The sequence below is a fragment of the Montipora foliosa genome, chromosome 11 (genome assembly GCF_036669935.1).
Source record: "Montipora foliosa isolate CH-2021 chromosome 11, ASM3666993v2, whole genome shotgun sequence".
Taxonomy (NCBI): Eukaryota; Metazoa; Cnidaria; class Anthozoa; order Scleractinia; family Acroporidae; genus Montipora; species Montipora foliosa.
This window is the reverse complement of record NC_090879.1, coordinates 27727008-27747007: the sequence shown is the minus strand read 5'-3', so window position 1 is coordinate 27747007 and position 20000 is coordinate 27727008. Positions and strand designations below refer to the sequence as shown.

At 38.0% G+C, this 20000-nt stretch overlaps 2 protein-coding genes across 2 annotated transcripts in view; one reads left to right on the top strand and one right to left on the bottom strand.

Annotated features, from left to right (window-relative positions):
• Positions 1 to 11857, bottom strand: part of LOC137975252 (jouberin-like) — a 38734-nt gene extending 26877 nt beyond the window's left edge. The window contains exons 1-11 of the mRNA XM_068822335.1: positions 11502 to 11857; positions 9101 to 9165; positions 8052 to 8079; positions 7089 to 7182; positions 6114 to 6171; positions 5112 to 5199; positions 3584 to 3737; positions 2675 to 2813; positions 2232 to 2295; positions 1256 to 1445; positions 309 to 407 (exon numbers count right to left, since the gene is read on the bottom strand). Coding sequence (XP_068678436.1) covers positions 309 to 407; positions 1256 to 1445; positions 2232 to 2295; positions 2675 to 2813; positions 3584 to 3737; positions 5112 to 5199; positions 6114 to 6171; positions 7089 to 7182; positions 8052 to 8079; positions 9101 to 9165; positions 11502 to 11511 — 989 coding nt within the window. The 5' untranslated portion in view covers positions 11512 to 11857. The remainder of the gene's footprint in view (positions 1 to 308; positions 408 to 1255; positions 1446 to 2231; positions 2296 to 2674; positions 2814 to 3583; positions 3738 to 5111; positions 5200 to 6113; positions 6172 to 7088; positions 7183 to 8051; positions 8080 to 9100; positions 9166 to 11501) is intronic.
• Positions 11858 to 11950: 93 nt separating this feature from the next.
• Positions 11951 to 20000, top strand: part of LOC137976854 (uncharacterized) — a 14899-nt gene continuing 6849 nt past the window's right edge. Inside the window, exons 1-6 of the mRNA XM_068824191.1 lie at positions 11951 to 12151; positions 13752 to 13899; positions 15107 to 15400; positions 16320 to 16680; positions 18792 to 18886; positions 19544 to 19695. Of these exons, the coding sequence (XP_068680292.1) occupies positions 12032 to 12151; positions 13752 to 13899; positions 15107 to 15400; positions 16320 to 16680; positions 18792 to 18886; positions 19544 to 19695 (1170 nt within the window). The 5' untranslated portion in view covers positions 11951 to 12031. The remainder of the gene's footprint in view (positions 12152 to 13751; positions 13900 to 15106; positions 15401 to 16319; positions 16681 to 18791; positions 18887 to 19543; positions 19696 to 20000) is intronic.

Genomic DNA, 20000 nt, shown 5'->3' with positions numbered 1-20000 from the left:
CATGGCAATAGCACAGCACTGCTAAATGACCCACTAACATTCATATATCGAAAAATGTCTTTAAAAATAATTTGGTGACCAAGTTTTTTTTGTCAAATTTCAAAAACCCCATTAAATTCTCTTCCCAAATATGTACAATAGTATGAAAAAATAATTATTGATCAAATAGAATTTGAGTTGTATGAAAATGTTGTTGGAAGCATTGAGGAGATGAACTGTTTACTGTTATTTAAACACAACAAACACTTTGCCAATAATTATTGTTGAAGGTTGTACATAGTTTAAATGAGGATTAAGACACTGCTTACTTGTATTTCTTGAAATCGAATGGCTGAGTCATCACTGGCATTATGTAATCAACAGGAGTGTCAATTTTGTTTTCATAATAAGATGTCACACTGCGAGAACTGTTGAAAACAAGTTCAACAGCGAGTTATAATGAAAAGTGAATTTAATTCCTTATTTAGTTGGTCTATTCAATTGTCTATGATTTGAGCCATTCATGTTTTCTTCATCCATCCATCCAATCAATCAATCAATCAATCAATCAATCAATCAATCAATCAATCAATCAATCAATCAGTCACTCAGTCAGTCAGTTAATCACTCATGTAATTTTTCAACCGACCTAAACTTAACCAATAGACTATCAACACGATTAAACAATACTATTTTTTCATTCAGCCATTCATTCACTTGCCCAGTCATTCAATCATGGAAACCCTTTTAAACCCTTTCACCCCTAAACTGGCCTAAACCGGTCATACTTTCTTAGTATTTTACTCTGTCTGACGCCAGTAGATTTTACTCGTCAATGAGGAACCCCTAGGAGTCAATGGGTTTTAATCACTCACCGTTAAAGTCCCATTAACCCTTTCACCCCTAAACTGGCCTTTATACTTAGTATCAATTAAATATTTTATTGTCTTCCGCCAGATGATTTCACTCGTCAACCCAGGGGAACCCCCAGGGGTCAATGGGCTAAGGATGTTTTTGGCATCTACAACTTGTAGGGAACAAGGTCATCTTAATTTCTTACTCTACCAGCAAGTTCACAGCCAGTTACAGTAGCTAGCCAGTCCAAGTCCAGATACTAGCCAATGGCCAATTTGCAATCCCAGACATTTTCTGACAACCCTGGGTAATTATCCTGTCTTTGACTAGACACCAACTATAACAAATCATGATCACCATTCTTTTTCAACAAAGTTTTAGGAACAGTCATTCTGGCATGGAATCTGTTGCAATTACTTACCTGTCTGATTTCTTAATGTACTGTCCAGTGTCCATATCTACCACATGGACTCTCACCATCGGATGTGATATACAGAGATCTGGTTTAAGGTTATCAGCACGGTGAACAGTAACAGAGAGGATGTAGCCATCGTCACTTCTCTTCTTCACAGTTTCAGTGTCTTGCTCTGCATTAGGATCAGCTTCTGGATCTAGGAAGGTCCAAACCAAAACAATAAACATACATGCAATAACAAAATTATAATTTGCTGTGAGTTAGGAGAATGTAATTCTCTGGGTACCTTTTCCCTCCTGAAATGGACTCCGTCTAATGCCAGATGATTTTACTTGTTAATAGCTTAGGGACAAAATGTCCCATGTAACACTTTTCCTCCTGAGAGCGAGACTTACATGTATAGACTTTACTCTGCCTAATGCCAGACGAAAAGGGTTAAAAGTTTTTGGTGGCACATGTCAGTCCCCTGTGGGTTTCTTTCCTAGCTGTGTAATCAGAGTCTAATCGTTATGTAACAGTAGCTTGGATAAGCTAAAAATAATTATAATAACAACCAATGCAGTTCAGGTGGTGTTGATAACAAATTTGTGTTTGAAATAACAAAAAAAATATGGCAACAATTGAGTGACACAACTTTATTTGGAGCCCCAGATTTTAATAAGGATACTAGTGCTACAGTAGATGTGCAGTATTTGCCCAACTGGCCATACATTAATTTTCATCTCCTTACGGATGACACTGACAAGTAAATAATTATTATTGCTGCTGTTGTTGTTGTTTTGAATCGGGGTAGAAGGTAACGGCTACACCCTTAAATGGTAAGACTTGTCTAAGAGTTAGCCAGATCTGGAAATTTTGATTGTTTCTAGTTCATTTAAAATATGTTGTTGTTTTCTTAACAGATTTTGCTGCAGAGTGTAGCACCCGACTTTCAAAATACAAAGTTACATATCCTGGACGATTACCAGGACATGATTATTACCATGGAGTCTTCTTCTGGTTCTTCCTCCCCTTTTTTTGGGTGTAACCTGAGATGGTTGACCTGCCTGAAAAACAAGTACAGCATTTAATAACTGTTTTTACGGCAAAATTGCACTTTAAAGATTAAAAGGTCAGTGCTCATTGACATCAAAGACCAAAGAACCAGACAGACTGGAAATACTGGTAGTGACCTTCAGATTGGAGTACAATAATGACTAAAAGTACGAGTTTTCTGTACTGAGCACATGCATAATTTAAATTTAAAGAACTACCAGGTAAACTTTTTGAAATGCGTCTGCTCAAACCGGAGAACTCATACTTGTAGTCATCCTTGCACTCCAATCTCAAGGTCGCTAATAATTTATGAGAAACAAGGTAACAGGTAATGGTAGCATTCCAGGGAGGAGGGTACAAATTAAAATGGAGCAAGACAAAATAACTCACATCATCTCCATTCACAGTTGCTTCATGCTCAAATCCAAGATTCTCTTGTGCAGCTTCTCCATCAAGACTTGGCTCAGGAGTTTTTGGCTTTTTTCTCCTCCTTGGTTTTTCTTGCGAACCATCAGGCGTGTCTTGACCGCTTTGAAAATAAATTAAAATTAATTTATTGCAAAGACAGTACATGTAGTTGTAGGCTGAGATAAACTACACTGTATAATAATCTGTGCATCAGAATCACTGCCATGTATAGACCAGTATCATACGGAATAAACTGGCAGCTGATTATCAACTCTTTTTATCTAAGAATAATTATACAAATTAGACTACCAGCCCTTACTTTGAAAGAAATTATAATTATTCTTTCAAAGAATAAAGAAAGGCTTACACGTAGTATTGAAACAAACAAACAAACAAACAAACAAAAGAATATTTTACTATTACGCCACCATGATTATGAAAGTGGAATACAAAGTTTAACAATGGTCTCTGCAATCAGCATTGATATGGCGTAATCAAGCTACATGTACTAAGGTGGTTGAAGTTTGGAGAGCAAGCACATGTAAGATGCAGAACAAGTTGTTGAAGGAGCAACCCAGATCTTGGGCCGTTGATATATTCCGAAATAGCAGGCTAAAAGATATACAGAAGTCGGCAGATGTGATGACAGCCTCTTTTGCTAGAGCGACAGTCAGAGGCCCAAGCCTCAAGGAGAGTATCGTGCCAGCACTGATGAATGAGTGCTCAATGTATTTAGTACACGTACATAAATATTAAATTATAATATTAAAGTTACCCAAAATAACCAGATTGAAATACTTTAAGGAGGTAAGTTGGTGAAAGAAACGGGTGAAATTATAAAAGACCTGTAGAGTCAGTACTCTACGTAGGACTCAAAAAACATTAACTCACGTTGTCAATGTTCTTGTCTTTTTGTGCTTTGTTCTTTTTGGAGTTTTCTGCTGATCTGTCTGCTCAGAGGTCAGTTCAGCTGGCTCTGTTGAAGAATGTTGCAGAAGCTCCTTGTAGCTTTGTTTGTTTTCCTTCCCTTGCAACCGTGGGTCATCTTAAAATGAATTAATCGATAGATTTCATTATTTTTCCGGTTAAGAAAATATGAACACAATATATTTAGTACATTTATGCCAAAACGCCTATAATGATCATTATTATTATCATTATTATTATAATTATTAACCACGACTGTATTGATTGGGTTAGTTTTTTGATATTGAGAGCAAACTAAATTACTCAAGTACTTACAGGCCTGGATAAAATGGAATGAGACATTGAGCCGCAATCAAAGATCGTGGTACTAAGATTATTTGGATGTCACCATTATCAGACTTTCAGTTCAGTACTGATTTCTTACCAAATGGTTATTGAAACTCAAAAGTTTGAGTAAGATAATGGTCCCAATTTTTTAAGAAGGTGGATATTGCTTTAAGATAATCCACTGGATAAAATGATATTTTAGAATAAAATAGATGTTAATGCTCATAAGTAAAAGTACTGGGCAGAGCCTGGGAGGAGAGCACATAACTTTCCATCATGTGCGACTACCTTATTTGACTCTTTCATTCATCCTGCCATATTTTGAGCCTTCTCGGTTTGACATTACTAAAGCTCAACTTGTTCTGTTTTTCTGTTCGGCAATTTCTTTTCGAATTTCTGTTCGACAATCCCTCGCTCCACCGTTTTGCTTTCTGGCTCTCTTGTATATTTTTCTTTACGAGCTAATTGTAACCTTTTTAAGAGTTCTCTTTAATAAAACATGGGTGGGGAATTGCTGCCTGCGGCACCCCTTCAGCCCTATGCTGAAGCTCCATTAAGGAGGGGGCATATTGTTACTTCGCTGGACTGGGTTCACTTGGCCCCAGGACATTATGCCAGCAACTATGCCAACCTCAACTGCAATACAGGCATGAGGCACTCCCTTGGCAACATGTACGTGCTGAGGCCCCTCATCCGGTGGTCCATACTGGCGATGGGTATTATCTGCGCCTTGCCAGTACATTCCCTGCCCCTCATTTATGCCCAAGTTTTGTCTATTGTCTTTTACTGCGCACCAAAGCATTAAACACTATCCATTGGATAGTGCAATAATATTGGTTTTCCTTTGAATTATCCACTGGATTAAGTGATTTATCCGCGATAGCACTATCGGTATCCATTGTTTGAACAACTGGGGCCAGATTTTTATTTCCAGTTTTCACTTTAATTGAGAGGTCCTGTTCTTCACGGACATTCATGCCTGAAAAATTCTTAGGATATACATGTAAAGTTCACGTTCGTGTATGTCCAAAATAAAATTAATTATTTTCTTTTGTTGCTGGACATACATTTCATACCCCGGTATTTTACATTTACATGTAATAGACTTTCCACCACCCAAATGAACTCTATATGAATCTGGAATGGTAGTAACAAATGAATGTACCTTCTTTGTACAGGTTTGCTTGGAGTAGATTTTCTTCAGACTTGGTTGTGGCTTTGGCGATAGGTTTCCCTGATTTGATGGTCTCCAGCTGAAGAGGAGACAAAATCTTAAAATATATAGTATCAATGTTGAATTGATATATCAGCCAGAGCATAACTTATTTTATTTAAGTTTTGGCAAGCCAATTAACTATTTACAAAACAAGAGTATGCCCGGGCACACCTCCCAATTCTTGTGTCAGTGACACTTTAACAGATTTGTGACTTTTCCATAAGTAGATTTTACCTGATAAAAATTATTATACATGTATTTACACTGTACATGTACAATGTAAATCACAATCTAAAGACAGATACTGTACCAGTCTACATTTCATGTAAAGTGTAAAGTAAAATGCATTTTATGGCACTTACATACAATTATGTATGACAAAGCCCACAATGAAACAAGGAATTATTAAAATTTTCAATTATTAACAGACCTTTAACTGCCACATTTCTTTTAAAGGGGAAACTTCTCTTCCATTATTATCATAATGTTATAATTTGAAATAAAAGGAAAGAATGGTTTTCATAAAATTTGTTTGAATTAAAAAGAAATTTAATGTTAGAATTTGTTCTTACCACTTTCCACTTTTTTTATTTAACATTAAATCTATTTTGTGACATTGATGCCCTATTGCTTTGACCCAGGGAATTAGACAGTGTAATGTGCTTTTCAATTGGCAGCACTCAGGAAATAAGAAAACTAATTTCAGACACAAATGCTTTCTTTGTAAAAAAAAAATTCAAACAGTACATTTGATCAAAAACATTACATGTATTTGCCGTGATTAAAAGTTAGACTCAGAATTTAACACTGCACAAAAGGATACAAGATGAAAACTACATGTATATTGTAAATTTGTAATTCTAATAATAATAATATTATAATGTAACTATAAAATAAAGTTTAATTACATTTTATTTATTCATTTATTTTAAATGCAAAGTTAAATTTTACCACTGCATCACTGGTGTGAGTTCTTTTCTTTTTCTTCTTTTTTCTGGACTCCTGTAAACTGTGGAATAATTATTGTCATACACTGTACAGTCATGTAAAAATTACTTTAATTAAAAAAGTAGCAGACAGACTCAATGCATAACTGTCATTCAACGATTATGATATCTTTAATTTTTTGGAGATGGCCAAGCTGTAGCAGCGTACATTCTTGTACAATCATGTACAGTGCTATAACTGATGGTGATGCTGATTTTAAATAGGATTTATCTATCGCACATATCGCAAAGTCTCATCATGGCGGTTTACAATAATTCTTTCTCTTGGGTGAGATCTGAGACATCAGGTTGTAAAAATGCCACTGGCAGCTGCCATCAGTCCATATTATTCACCCACCCCACTCATGCATTATGTGAAAGGAGTACCAACCACAACACCGGGGATCTCCCCCCTCCCCTTTCACGAACAGTGTGTTGGTTCTTTAATGTCTTAGAGTGTTGATTAACAGGAAAGGTTGTGAGACAGGGCCTATGGTTTATAGTCCTTATCCGAGAAGACTTGAAAGTCTAACCATTTGTGGGTGTAATTACAAACTAAGGCAGCACTTTCTCCTGAGTTATTTTAAGACCCAGAGTGTTGGTATGGCCGAAGTCAAACTTATAATCTTCTGCATGGCTCAACCAAGCCACTGGTGTGTGGTGGTACTAATAACCACTGCAAAGAACTGTCAAAAGTCATTATGCATAAAATAATAGGAAAGATAATTACTTTTACCCAATGTTTTCCTCGTATTGTTTTCATTTTTTGCCTAAAACTTGCGACAATGCAAAAGTCATACATTTGTATGATCTGGAGATCTCTGTCTTCACCAATCTTATTACATTGTAAGTGCATGTACATGGAGGTCTTTAAAGATCCTCAGAAATCATCTGCAAGGATTATCACGGGGGTAACAGAGCATTAATTTACTACTCTCACTTGTCATCAGCAACAGCATCTTGAAGAAATGACTCAAATCTTGCCTGAGTCTGTTGACGAGCCCTTAATACTCTGGAGTTCTCTTTAGATAGCACTGATCAAGAAAAAACAATAACAAACAAATGGACAAGCTTAACAGACACTGATATGGTTATGATTTAGGATTTATGTACTTAAAATGTTATCACAAAGTCTCAATGCAGTTAACAAAAAAATTCTTCTTTCTCTAGGGGGAGATCAGATATCAGCTTGTTAAAGGCACCTCTGGCAGTCGCTATCAGTCCATATTTGATCTCACCCACCCAGCCCATGCTTGTACCACAACACAGGAGGTTCCACCTCCCCCCTACCCCCTTCAAAAAAAAAAAAAAAAAAAAAATTAGACAAATGGTCCAATAATTATTTCGATACTTTACATTTACAATGTATAGTCTCCCTATTAACCACTCCGTCATTAGTAAACACTAAAAATGCTCCACAAACACTCTTTTTCTGCTACACAACTACATGTACAATGCCTCAGTTACACTCCACAGAACAGAAATCATGGTGCGTGTGCACCAGTGACAACACTGTTGACCACAACTGACTAATAAGCGATCTTGTAATCATTATGTTAATTTCCTTAAATTACATTTAACTGCATTCAAAAAAGCAAGGAATTAACCTGTACAATTCTGTACAATTCTGTGTTTATTTTTTGTCTTCAGAGGCTCAAAATCATTTGTTTAATTAAAGTAAGTTTAATTTAACAGAATGCTCTCTTATCTACCACAGACAAAATTAACGCCAACTGCACGTATTGCACAGAGTATAAGACTTAGTTCTCTTATTCTCTTAGACTGGCAAATTAAAAATACTGAAATTCCTGAAGCACGGATAAAATTGCTAATGAATGAGTTGATTACATAATTATTTTGTATATCAAGGAAACCATCCCATAGACAGAAATTTCCCACTTACATTGATCCGTTGATCCAGACACATCAGCCTGATAAGTATTAAAACCAAATAAGTATAAATATTGGTTAAGTAAAATTCTTGACGAAAACAAAGGCATGCAGGTAATAAAACTTTACTTGCAACAATCACTAACAAACGTGAGCAATGGATATCATATTTCCAGCATTTTGATTGGCTAACTGGACACAGACTAATCAGTTCATAATTATATCTTCTGTACAAAATTAATATTATGGTCAAAGAATGCATCAGCAATAAAGCGAGTTGAAAGCATTTTTGCAGCTCTGAGAAAAAAATGGCCGACAAAAGACAAACAAAAACCAACATGGAAGAGTTGTTGATCCTGGACTTTTTAAGAAAATACAATATAATTATTCTACTGGGCTTGTTGGATCTTAAATGATTATACCAACGAGGCATGTTACCTATCACTTTATATCCAATGGCCCTCATAGAATAATTGTTAAATAGCTTTAGCCAAGCCTAAAAGCGGAGCTTCCGTGGGTAATACATTTGTATCTTACAAATGCCTTGAGCCCGCGATCCAATCGAAACCAGTACCTGGACAGCCGTCAAATTTACAAAAAAAAAAAAGCTGACCTCAATGAGCTCTAAACTTGAAATATGGGCTGCGATATGGTCATGCAGCATGCAGTGGTCACATTAGCATACATGTACATGGAGGGGTGGATGTAACGTACGGTTGTATGGTGACCAAAACCAAAGTTTCTGTCACAGATGGGTCACCATATTTTCTTACCCATGGTGCTCCACACACGTGCCACTCTGCTTTTATTTATAAACTATTGGGGCTAGACAATGTGCTGCCAGCTAGATTATAAAGTGCATACACACAGGCACAGCTAAAAGTACCCAATTTAGTTATGGGTTACATGGAAAGATACAAATCCTTGTTTTTTTCCTGTTGATTTAAATATGCTCCACGCCCTTCATGCCTGGGCAATGAATTGACTAGAAAACTTGGTCTGTAACTTAAAGCATGGACCTCAAACTTGGTTTAATAGTAAGATGTGTACAGTATAACCAACCTGTGATTCTAAGTTTGATTTGGCTCTTCTGTGTTTCTTCTTTTTACCTGAGTCTGGTGCATCACCTGCCAGCATAAAATTTATTAAAAGGTGCTGAATATCATTCTCAGGCAAGCTTGCAGATTTACGTCTGCATGACTGGACTCTCCAAGTGAAGATTCATTTTTCATTTATGACTGGCATGTATTAATAAAATTTAAATTATCTCTCAGATAGAACGTCCACTATGATTGGCCAGTATTGCACCAGCATCACAGTCAAGGTTTTTTTTTGGTTCTAATCTCGTTTGAGCCACCTGAATGGGTGCTATAAGAGACAATCATTAATGCTTAAATTGTCCAGATAAATATATTTCTCCATTGGCCATTGAATTTAGCAGGCTTTTGTTGCATAATTGATACTGACCTACATGTACATGTAGTACAACAGACAGACCAAAATATTAATGTCAGTTTATTAAAATAATGTTTGTAATGAAAGATAATCAAAAGGTGGGTTTTTTTTTTCACAAAAAGGGAAACTCTGCTTTGTCAAAGCTTTCTTCAATGCCAAACTAACCAGTGACACAAAAATAATAAGTCTCTACTTTCTCAAATCAGGCACCTTGTTTATCACCCAAAAATTTGCAGAGCCATTGTTTTCGATTTCTCTTGGGATATCTTCATGTCCCAGGAAAAAAAATTATTGCAAACAATGATTATGCAAAATTTTGGGGAGATAAACAAGGTGTATTATGGGATTTGAGAAAGTAGAGAATAATTAACATTAGTATAAACACACAGGTGATTATACAAATAATTGTACAAAATCGCACGCTCTTATTGCCTCGCTATCTCGGATTATCGGCCGATAATCACCTCGACGGACAAAATGGCTGCCAGTAGTCGTTTTGCCACTGTAAGTGAAAATGGTTTTGCGTTGAAATGTTGTTTTTTTTTCTGTTTTTTGAAATAATCACCTGTGTATTTATACTAAAACTCGACTTCGTCTCGGTGAATATTCACCGATAATCACTGAGCCTGAGGCGAATAATTGTTAAATAATTATTGGGCGAGGTTGAGAAAAATATCATGATTTACAAGTCAGGGGTGAGCAGATCAATTATTTGCCAAAGCTGAAGCCTGAGGCAAATAATAATTGATGTGCAAGACGCTGACAAAATTTAATCAGATATTTTGCGATAACCGAGTTCAATAATTGTTTTATCATTTAATTCTCAACAATTAAATCACTTTCTGAGTGCTCAGGAAAGTGATCTGCCATTTTCTCACAAGACCGTGGTTTCAATTGTTCATGAGTTATTTGTTAGTTATTTTCAGGACATGTGGTGGGCTCTCAGCCAATGAAAAGGAAAAAATACAGCAAATGATAATAATAATTACTTTAATTATTGCCTTAATGGTAATTCTAGAAATATCACGACCAACCGGCAGTACCATCAGCATTAGACTGCGAGCAGTCTCTTTCTTTTCCTAACTTCTGTAGAGTGTAGCGCATCGCGCAGCGCGCGATTGATCGAGCGAACGAGGAAGCCACAGCCTGAGAGAAGCGCGGGCGCAGAGGGAAAGGAAAAAGAAAGAAGTCCTCCTTTTAATTCCTCCTCTCTCTCCAATCCCTCCTCGTTTGCTTTTGTAATTTGCATAATTTTGTCGGCGCTTTTGCTCGCGTGATCTGAGGAAAAAAGGAGGATTGCTCGCAGTCTACATCAGCATGGTTGTTTGAAAGCTTGGCACATCGATGAAACACCTGCTCCTAAGAGCTGTGATGATATCGACGGGGGCTTTTAACCCTGCACATATTAATTTTGCATCTTATTTATATATCAGCATGCACTTTTGTTATTACCAAAATGGACTCTTGCAATAACTTTGGATCAACCCTAATGAAGGCACTAGACAGGGATTTTAAAACGATGGGTTTTTTGATTGTAATAATTTTTTTTTTAACTACTTTTAAATTATTTTCTCCAATCCAGAGAAGCATCTGAAACTCTGTCTGATTTTCAACATCTTTTGCATTTAATTGCTAATATCGATCACCCTGTAAATTAGCCACATCAATTATTACAATAATTATAATATGTAATAGTAATCAGATTTTTGAAATAAAGAACTAATTTGCACCAGTGGCTGACACTACGGTCATTTGAAACTAACAAAAGCAATACAGACTATAGTTGTCATCAGATATCATTCCTACATACATGTAGTTAGTCCACTATGATTTAAGCTACTTATCGGGGACTCTAAAGTTAAATGCATTGTATTTGTCAGTTTATAATACTCCCTTTCGGTAGCGCCCTCTACATGTATGCACAACCACATAAATGAACCACAAATTAATTTGTGCGCGTTTGCATTAATGAAGGCTTTCACAAAAATATTCAACGTTTATAACCTACCTGACGCCATGAAGCCTGAGCTTAATTTCTCCTAGTGTTTTCAGTTTTTTCCACAGCCCATCTCATCATCTCATAATGTCACAATATCAAAGGAAGACAGGAAACGGGCAAAGTTCAGCAGGCGCAGGTGAACAGATTCCTTTCCTTATATTATCCATATATAATCAGCGAGCTCATCTTACCAATAAAAACAAAGCTTTCTAAAGACAGGTAGTTGACATCATCAATTCCAAGTCAGTAGATAAAGACAATATTTTAAAACGGGCGTAACACGGTCAAATAATAAGGAAGCAAAGCTCAAACGACAACTTTCGCCGCCATTTCTCCAAAATGAGTTTTCCGTTGTGAACGACACTACACTTACTGTTACATGACAAGAAAATACAAGTCATACAAAACTGCTTATCATCAGGCGTGAGGGCTCGTTTAACGACCATAGTTACCAGTTACCCGCGATCGTTACCCGCAGTTACCCGCGTAGACAGCCGCGTAGACTCGCGTAGACAGCCGCGCATTCATTGACAATTTAGATGGATCCTTGTGTAATCGTTCATGGTGGGTCAAGGACCATATCCAGTGAAGACGAAAAAGAAACCTACCGGAAAGCAATTCAGATCGCCGCTAGGAAAGGATATGAAGTTCTCTTGGAGGTATTATAATCTTTATATTCAACGTCATCATAATTTTTTGTTTTGTTTAGCAAAAATCTCAGCGGGGGTAGGGACAGCCCGGTTAGACAGGCCAGCGACTTCTAACCACCTTACTCCACTTTAGAGAAAAATGGTCCACGAAATAGTCGTCTTTTTATTCTTAATTAAATACAAGATTTATAAGATAGTAAACCTTTACTCCCAGGGGTTCCCCATTGACGAGTAAAATCGTCTGGCGTTAGACAGAGTAAAACACTAATTCTGGCCGGTTTAGGCCGGTTTAGTTGTAGAATGGTGAACTTTATTAGCTTGTTGTTGTTGTCTTTCTCCACACGACATATTTTAAATTTAACCCAACCTGCACTCAGGCTCACCTCATGTAATACTGGGCTGAAACTCATCCCAGCCGAACCCGGCAAACCCGTCTGACCGGGCTGGCCCAGCTCATGTAATCGGCCCCTAAGGGATTAGCAGGATTAAGGAGAACGAGAAGGAGAGGTCTTTTGTCCGATGGCTGTGCTTAGTGAGGTCCAAAAGCTGATTTTTAAAACTGAAAGTGCAGGATGTATGGAAGGTGATCTCCGTGGGGCATATCAGTTCCCTTCTGTGGCTTGATCGGTTGTGGGACAAATGACTGCCAATTTTGTCACAACTTGTGTGACCTGTTGGACATGAATATGGATCATGAAGCACAACAGAACGCGATCCTGAATTATCTGAAAGAATTTGTTTATGTTCCTCCATGAAAAATCTGTCATTGAAAAACATGTTTTTGTAATTATTTTGGGAAATTACATCCACTGGAAACTTGCCAAAAATCAGAGTTCCAGACGAGATTTGAACCCATGACCCTTCGTAATCTTGTCACATGCTCTAGCCGCCCACTGAGCTACTATGAAAACCACTGATCTGTGGAATGGGCCTGAATCACTGAGTCACTATCCCACCCACTTTCGCTTGTTAAATAGTTCAAATTATTGAGAGGTGTTACGCTACTTTTTAGGCCAGGGAACAAAACTTACAAATGAAGTAACAGCGAGTCCATAGTTGCACTTGCAACTTGCACTTTGCTGGACAGGAACAATTTTATCCATTTCCCTCCGGGACTCATGATTTTGAAAAATTATGTATCTTTCCATTGTTGTGGTTGTTCTGGTACACCTTGACAGCAAAAGGTGGCTACTGATCAACGTGGGAAAGGAATTTCATCAAAATGTTTAAACGAAGTGGGCGGCCCATTCCACAAATTGGTGGTTTTCATAGTACTGGAGACTAGGAGCGAGCAAGCCTGGGTCTTTGACTAGAACTGCATCACACAGTTACTTTAAAGCATATCTGAGATGCGCCAATCAACCACCAAATGTGAGAATGATATATGTTGTGAAATTGCAGCCATTAGAAACTCAGAAAAAAATCAGAGTTTCAAATGAGATTTCACCATTGCGCTCACCATGTTGTCTCTAGTTAAGTTCAGTGGAGAGCATCCTACAATTCACTCGATTATTCTTTGCTCTTTCTGGCACACAAATGCCTAAACCCTTTTGGACAGATACATGTAGAGAGGATATATTCTCTTGGTAATTCATAACTTGATACACAGGGTAGAAGTGCTTTGGATTCTGTGGAAGCAGCTGTGAGGTACATGGAAGACAACCCAATTTTTAATGCTGGCCATGGCTGTGCACTCACAGAGGAAAACACTGCAGAGCTTGATGCCTTTATCATGGACGGCAAAAGCTTAGAAACTGGTTAGAAAAGCTATATTTTATTTGAAAATGATATTCAAGAGCTACCAACACCAAACAGGGCCAATTTCATTGATGTCTAATTAGCAAAACCTCCACATCCAAACTTGTGTTGGCAAAGTTGTTCAAAGTTGTTGAAAAACCCTAAAGGTGTCACAAATGGTACACCTTGATTTGAATAGCCTGTGTACATGTACAGTTGGCAAGCGTTCCTGTACCAAAACAAATCCTAAACCCTGTAACAGAAGCAGATTTTTATAAGAATATAAAGTGGACAACTATTCAACAATATTTAGGTGTGTTAGAAAAGAATACCTATCATCTATTTTTAAACATATAAGAAATCAAATGCTGGTGTAAAGAAGAGAAAGGTAGTTTGTTTTAATTAACTTATATCTGCTATTATGATAAATTCAAGTCACAAGCTCTGTGAGGGACACCCATTTTCCATTTTGTAGACTAAAATTGTATGTCATGATTGGTAATAATTTGCTGAATTTTCAGATCCAGTATTTTGTTCTGGTAAATTTGTCAGTGTGATGATAATGATGATGAACTTTATTTAAGTGTCAACTTAATAGCACTGAGGCACTAGTTTTGGTCTGTACAGAAATCAGATCAGATCAAACTGTCAGCTAATTTCAAATCGTGGGTTGGTTTTTGAGGACAGGGAAAAACCGGAGTATCCAGCGAAAAACCTCTCAGAGTAGAGTGGAAAACCTTCAATTTCCTACATGTGGCGCCAAGTTTGGTAATTGAACTCCAGGCCACATTGGTCGGAGGTGATTGCTCTCACCATGGAACCAACGCTGCTGCCTCTAGATAGCAGAGCTCAACACGCCGAAGGCGTTCACGTAGAACACTATAATTTGTTAAGATAACATGGTGACCCAGCTGTGCGAGAAAATTTGGCCTTGGTCACTGTAAGACCATACAACTGTACGTATTTGACCATATTGTGGGCTCAAGTTTTAGAGCTCATCGAGGTCTGCTGTTTTGTTTTTTTTTGTAAGTTGACCGCTGACCAGGTACTTGGTTTCGATTGGATCACGGGCTCAAGCCAGGTTAACTTATTACATAAGAATAAATAACCCGGGAGCTCTGCTTTTAGGCTTGGCTAAATTTCTATATTAGCTTTCAAGGACTCTTGAGGACATTTATGGTATCAAAAATCTAAATTTATTATTTTCAATTGATATGCAACTTCTAGGTGCAGTGGGCTGTGTGGAGTACGTAGCCAATCCCGTGTCCTTAGCAAGACATGTCATGGAGGACACACCACACTGCTTGCTTGTTGGGGAAGGAGCGCTCAAGTTTGCAAAGAAAATAGGATTTCCTGTGCTTGAAAACCCACTAGAGCTTGCTACTGAAGAATCATATGAACGTTCTAAGGGAGAGAATTACTTGGGAAATGTTGGGCTTTTGAATAGTGCTACAGGACTGGATACTGTAGGAGCAGTGGCGTTGGATTTAACTGGAAGGCTTGCAAGTGCAACGTCTACAGGCACGTTTCTTTATAAAAAATCATTTTGCTTTAATGCATGCATTTTAATTTTCCCACAGCATTAGTTAATTAATTTATGTGTAATACTATGTAGGTATTGAATGTTTTTGCAGTGAAGAGAAGATAAGAATTAACTCCAACACGTGAGGGTTCCTTGGGGTAAAAGACTTGTATTAGAAAAAAAACAGTGAACAAAGCTCTTAATAATTTGGTAAAACTTTTTTAATATCTTCCATTTGGTTGCTTGGGTTATATTAAGGGTATCGCGCAAAACCCTGACCTGATGACGTGTGATGAAATGCAGATATTTTAACTTATAATTAACAACTGCCTCGCAAAGTGGAGGTTGGGTGCTTGAGACATCCAGGAGCTTCCACTATTGGCAGCCAGCTCCCAGATGGAGACCGCTCCCATAGCTGGCAAATCCAGGCAACCCAGCCATGAGCCCCCACGTGGAAGGAGAAAGCAGGCACCTGTCACACTGATAAAACAGTTGAAAGAAAGGGAGGGACAGGGGAGGGGAGACAGCCTCCAAGGAGTCCCCACGCTCAGGAAAACGCTAACACTCAGAAAATGCTGACTAAAACGCCAACACAACTGCTACAACGCCCTATGGACTAAGAACACCAAGAATCCTGGCACATGCGTATATCTAACAAACTGCTGATTGCGAAGGTAAAACTTGTGCTCCTAGTTGTTAACTCTGTTAAATTGCTTTAAACTGCATAAACTGTGTGAATTAAATTTGTTTTACTACGACAAACTTTGAATTTTATGCAATCCCTACCACTATTTTAACAAATCTGATTGGGTAATGTACCATGTCCCAGTCCCTTGGGACCTTGTTAAAAGGATGGTCAATAATACTGTAAGTTTCAAAACTATGAATGAGTGCATTGACCCTTGAGCTACTTTTCAGGTGGTCTTCCTAAAAAGATGCTTGGTAGAGTGGGTGATAGCCCATTGGTGGGTTGTGGAGGATATGCCAACAACATTGCTGCGGCTTCCACAACAGGACACGGAGAGTCAATCATGAAAACAGTCCTGGCTTGGAATGTGGTTCGCAACATTGAAGATGGCTTAAGTCCAATGGAGTCTTGTGCAAAGTCTGTCAATCAAATGGTTTCAGCTGTTCAGGGTGTCGGGGGAGTGATTGCACTGAATAGGAATGGAGAGTTTGGGCGAGGTTTTTCAACAGAACATATGGTTTGGGCATGTGTCAGAGCTGGAATCGTGAGATTTGGAGTAGAACATGATGAAGAACAATCAGTTCCTTTTTAGTTTGTTAACAGGTTTTATATTTATTATCCTTCTGATCTTTCTTACATGAGTATGGAATACTTGCAGACTAGGCAATCTTTTTTGACATTGTAATGGTTGTTTACATTTTGTTGCATAAATATTCAAATTTGCTTCTAGAAAGCATCCTGCCTTGCCCATTTCCAAGCTTCTAGACAGGAAAGACCACAGTGATTTTTACAAGGGATTTTTAATGTGTTGAAAGTTGGAAATCACTTGTAGTGAAGAGTGTGTGCAGATGATTCCAGGGTAGCCATAGTGACCTTACTTTAAGGTACAAAGAAGTGTCATGCAAATTAATCGGGCTTACGAAAATTAACAGATGACAGGATTTTTTTACATAGAATATTTCATATAAAATAATAATAATTTTGGCAGTATTTATTTTCAAAGTAGGATATACAAAATAGTTTTAATATTTGCTGAAGCAATTTCTTGGAAACATTGTAATAATTTTGAACAATTTCCATTTACTGTGATACTGATGCAAGATTTGAAAATTGAGAGAGATGTTGTTGGGTTACCATCTTGCAAGAGAAGGTTTTGATTATTTATTGAGATCGTCAGTTTTAAGCCTCTGGTAAATGAGTTAAATGATAGATTTGTTAGCTAAAATTAATTGCAGAATACTCTGGCCAAAACTTATTAATTTGCATTTCATTGGATAAGAATAACCTCTATTGCATGGATAATTATTCTGACTCATTCTTCAAAGGATTCCACTGAGGGAAAACAATACTGGTCAGATGTTGCGGGGTATTCTGCAATTGCTCCGATTTTTCGGTTATGACACAGGCATACTAGGAAGAAATTCAGACAGTGCCTAAGTTGAACCTGTTATCTTCTGATAACTAGTTCATTTACTCTACAGAGGAGATTCTTGGAGCTTAGGCCATTTTAGAGTTGTGTGACAAAATGTCTGGTATACTGCTACAGTTTAGGACTGAAGTGTCAAGGCTTGGTTGTCCATTCTCAGCATTGTGCAGATTTAGATGAGCCGGATATCACAACAGAAAAATTCATCATTTATAAGGCTATCAGTGACAATAAAATTATTCTACAGCTGTTTAAGCTCTCCAATAAGAGTAGCCTTAATTTTTATATTTTGATGTATCAAAGGCCATTATTTTCTCACAACACATGCATGAGTTTCAATCAAACAATGTTTGTGGCAATAAATTTGATATATCTCTTTTTAATGTGGAAAATAAACCTCTGCATCATACAGTAATAAATTATTATTGTTCAGGTTATTTAAAACAAGACAACTTGGTGCTCCTGAAGAACCAAAAAAGAGAGCATCCCTTGGAACGAGCCTTTGGGAAATGAAACTCTGCAGTCCTTAGGTTCTTAGAGTTTCTTCATTTAATTTATAATTATAATAAGCTGCTGTTAAGAAAACAGTGTCTCCGTTGGTTGAGCACAGGACTGTAATGTGGCAGATTGCAGTTTCAAACCACGGCCAGACCACGTCTTTTAGGATAGGGACTATAAGCCATATTGTCTCAGTAATATTTTCCACTTCGTAACAATGCAGGGGTTGATCCAGGATTTTTCTTAGGAGGGCCGGTCTATCAGTAAGGAATGGGTGGCTGACTGGTGACGTTTTTTAGTTCTTCCAGAACACCAGTTTTATTAGAAAGCCGCAGGTCATCTCAGGGGGGAGGGGTGGAGGCGGGGGAGTGCGCACCCCCTACACCCTCCCCCTTCCCCGGTGAGTTCCCTGTGGGATGTTAGAGAACCCACACACTATTCGAGAAGAGGAGGGGATTGAGTTCCTGATGTTGTGGCTGTCCTTTGTGAGTGTATGGCCAGGGTGGGTGGGTATGGCAGTATAACTGCTGGAACTTTTTCTCAAACAAAATAAAAATACCAACAAGAATGCGAAGAAGAGGAACAAAAGAGCAAAATAACCCGTCGGTGTGAAACGCAGACTGCAGACCTGGGATAAAATGCAAACTTGGGAGAAAAAATATAACAATTGCGTAATATGAATTAACAGCAGGGAGAGTATGTTTAGACCTGTTTATTCCTAGTTGCTGTAAAAGGCAATTACGATTCTTTCCTTTATGTCACTTGAATTGTCTCAAAGCGATAACAATTCTGAAACTGCATGGAAGCAAGGCCGGGCCGAAGTCACGCAACGCTACTCGTCGCCACGTGTTGCGATGAAGGCTATACTTCGATGTAAAAAATCAGAAGGGAGCAAAAATATCTGAAGTACAGAAATCTCCAACTTTAATGGCCTTGATCGCAACACTTTGCGACGAGTAGCGTTCCGTGACCTCGGCACGGCGAGCATTGGCGCCGGCATATAGGCGCCATTGTTTACAGCTGCCTTTTCAATCTTTGCAGATGTATTATTTCCCTTGGTTTGATAAATGCATCTCTGAAGGAAATCTTCCATGAATAAATAAAATAAACGAAAAAGGTCTTTTTCGCGTGATACCGTGGAAGACCGAAAAAATCTCCTTGATCAGGCTGATTTAGCAACAGAGCGGGAACGTCAGTGGCGACGTCGCACGCAGCAAAACTACCAATGAAAATTTAGAATAGAGAAGAAAAGATTGGAGTCTACTCTATTTTGAATTTCCATTGGTGTTTTTTCTGCGCGCGCCGTCGCCACTGACGTTCCCGTTCTGTTGCTAAATCAGCCTGATGTCTCACTTCCGGTGTTAAAGACGTTATTACTTCCCGATAATTGGCGGGAAACTGGGAAGGAATATATGCATCTTTCGCCAAGTTGTTCAAAATGCCCTTTAGAAAAACTTCTTGTGTGCCACTGAAGTAAAACCACAGATTTATTATACGTTTCAGGCCAATATTGGCCTGGATTTATTTGAGATAGACGTAAGATTTTTATGGAGTCCCGTACAAATCTTCAACCGTGCATCATTGTTCATGGTGGGGCTTGGGCAATACCGGACGCGTTGAAAGAGCGATCGATAGAAGGAGTCAAGGAAGCTGCCAAGAAAGGTTACGAGTGCTTAAAAATGGTATTAAGTATGAAGTTATAAAAATTGATCGATTCCTATTTTAAGCAATGTCGTTATGTGGAAAAAGGTTAGATCCGTAATTTTGCAGTGTTGGGAACTTGAGGGTCTATTCAGGATCTTCGCAATATTTGTCAAGAAGACAAGAAGACGACCCAGAGACCTAATGTACTAAGAGTGATACCCCCCCCCCCCCCAATCCGGTACACCCCCTTTCTCTTGTGTCATTTTTGGGAGTTTTGATAAACAATAAAACTCCGTGAGTAAGAACTTAAACGGGTTCTTTCATAAGTGGTAATAAACAGAAA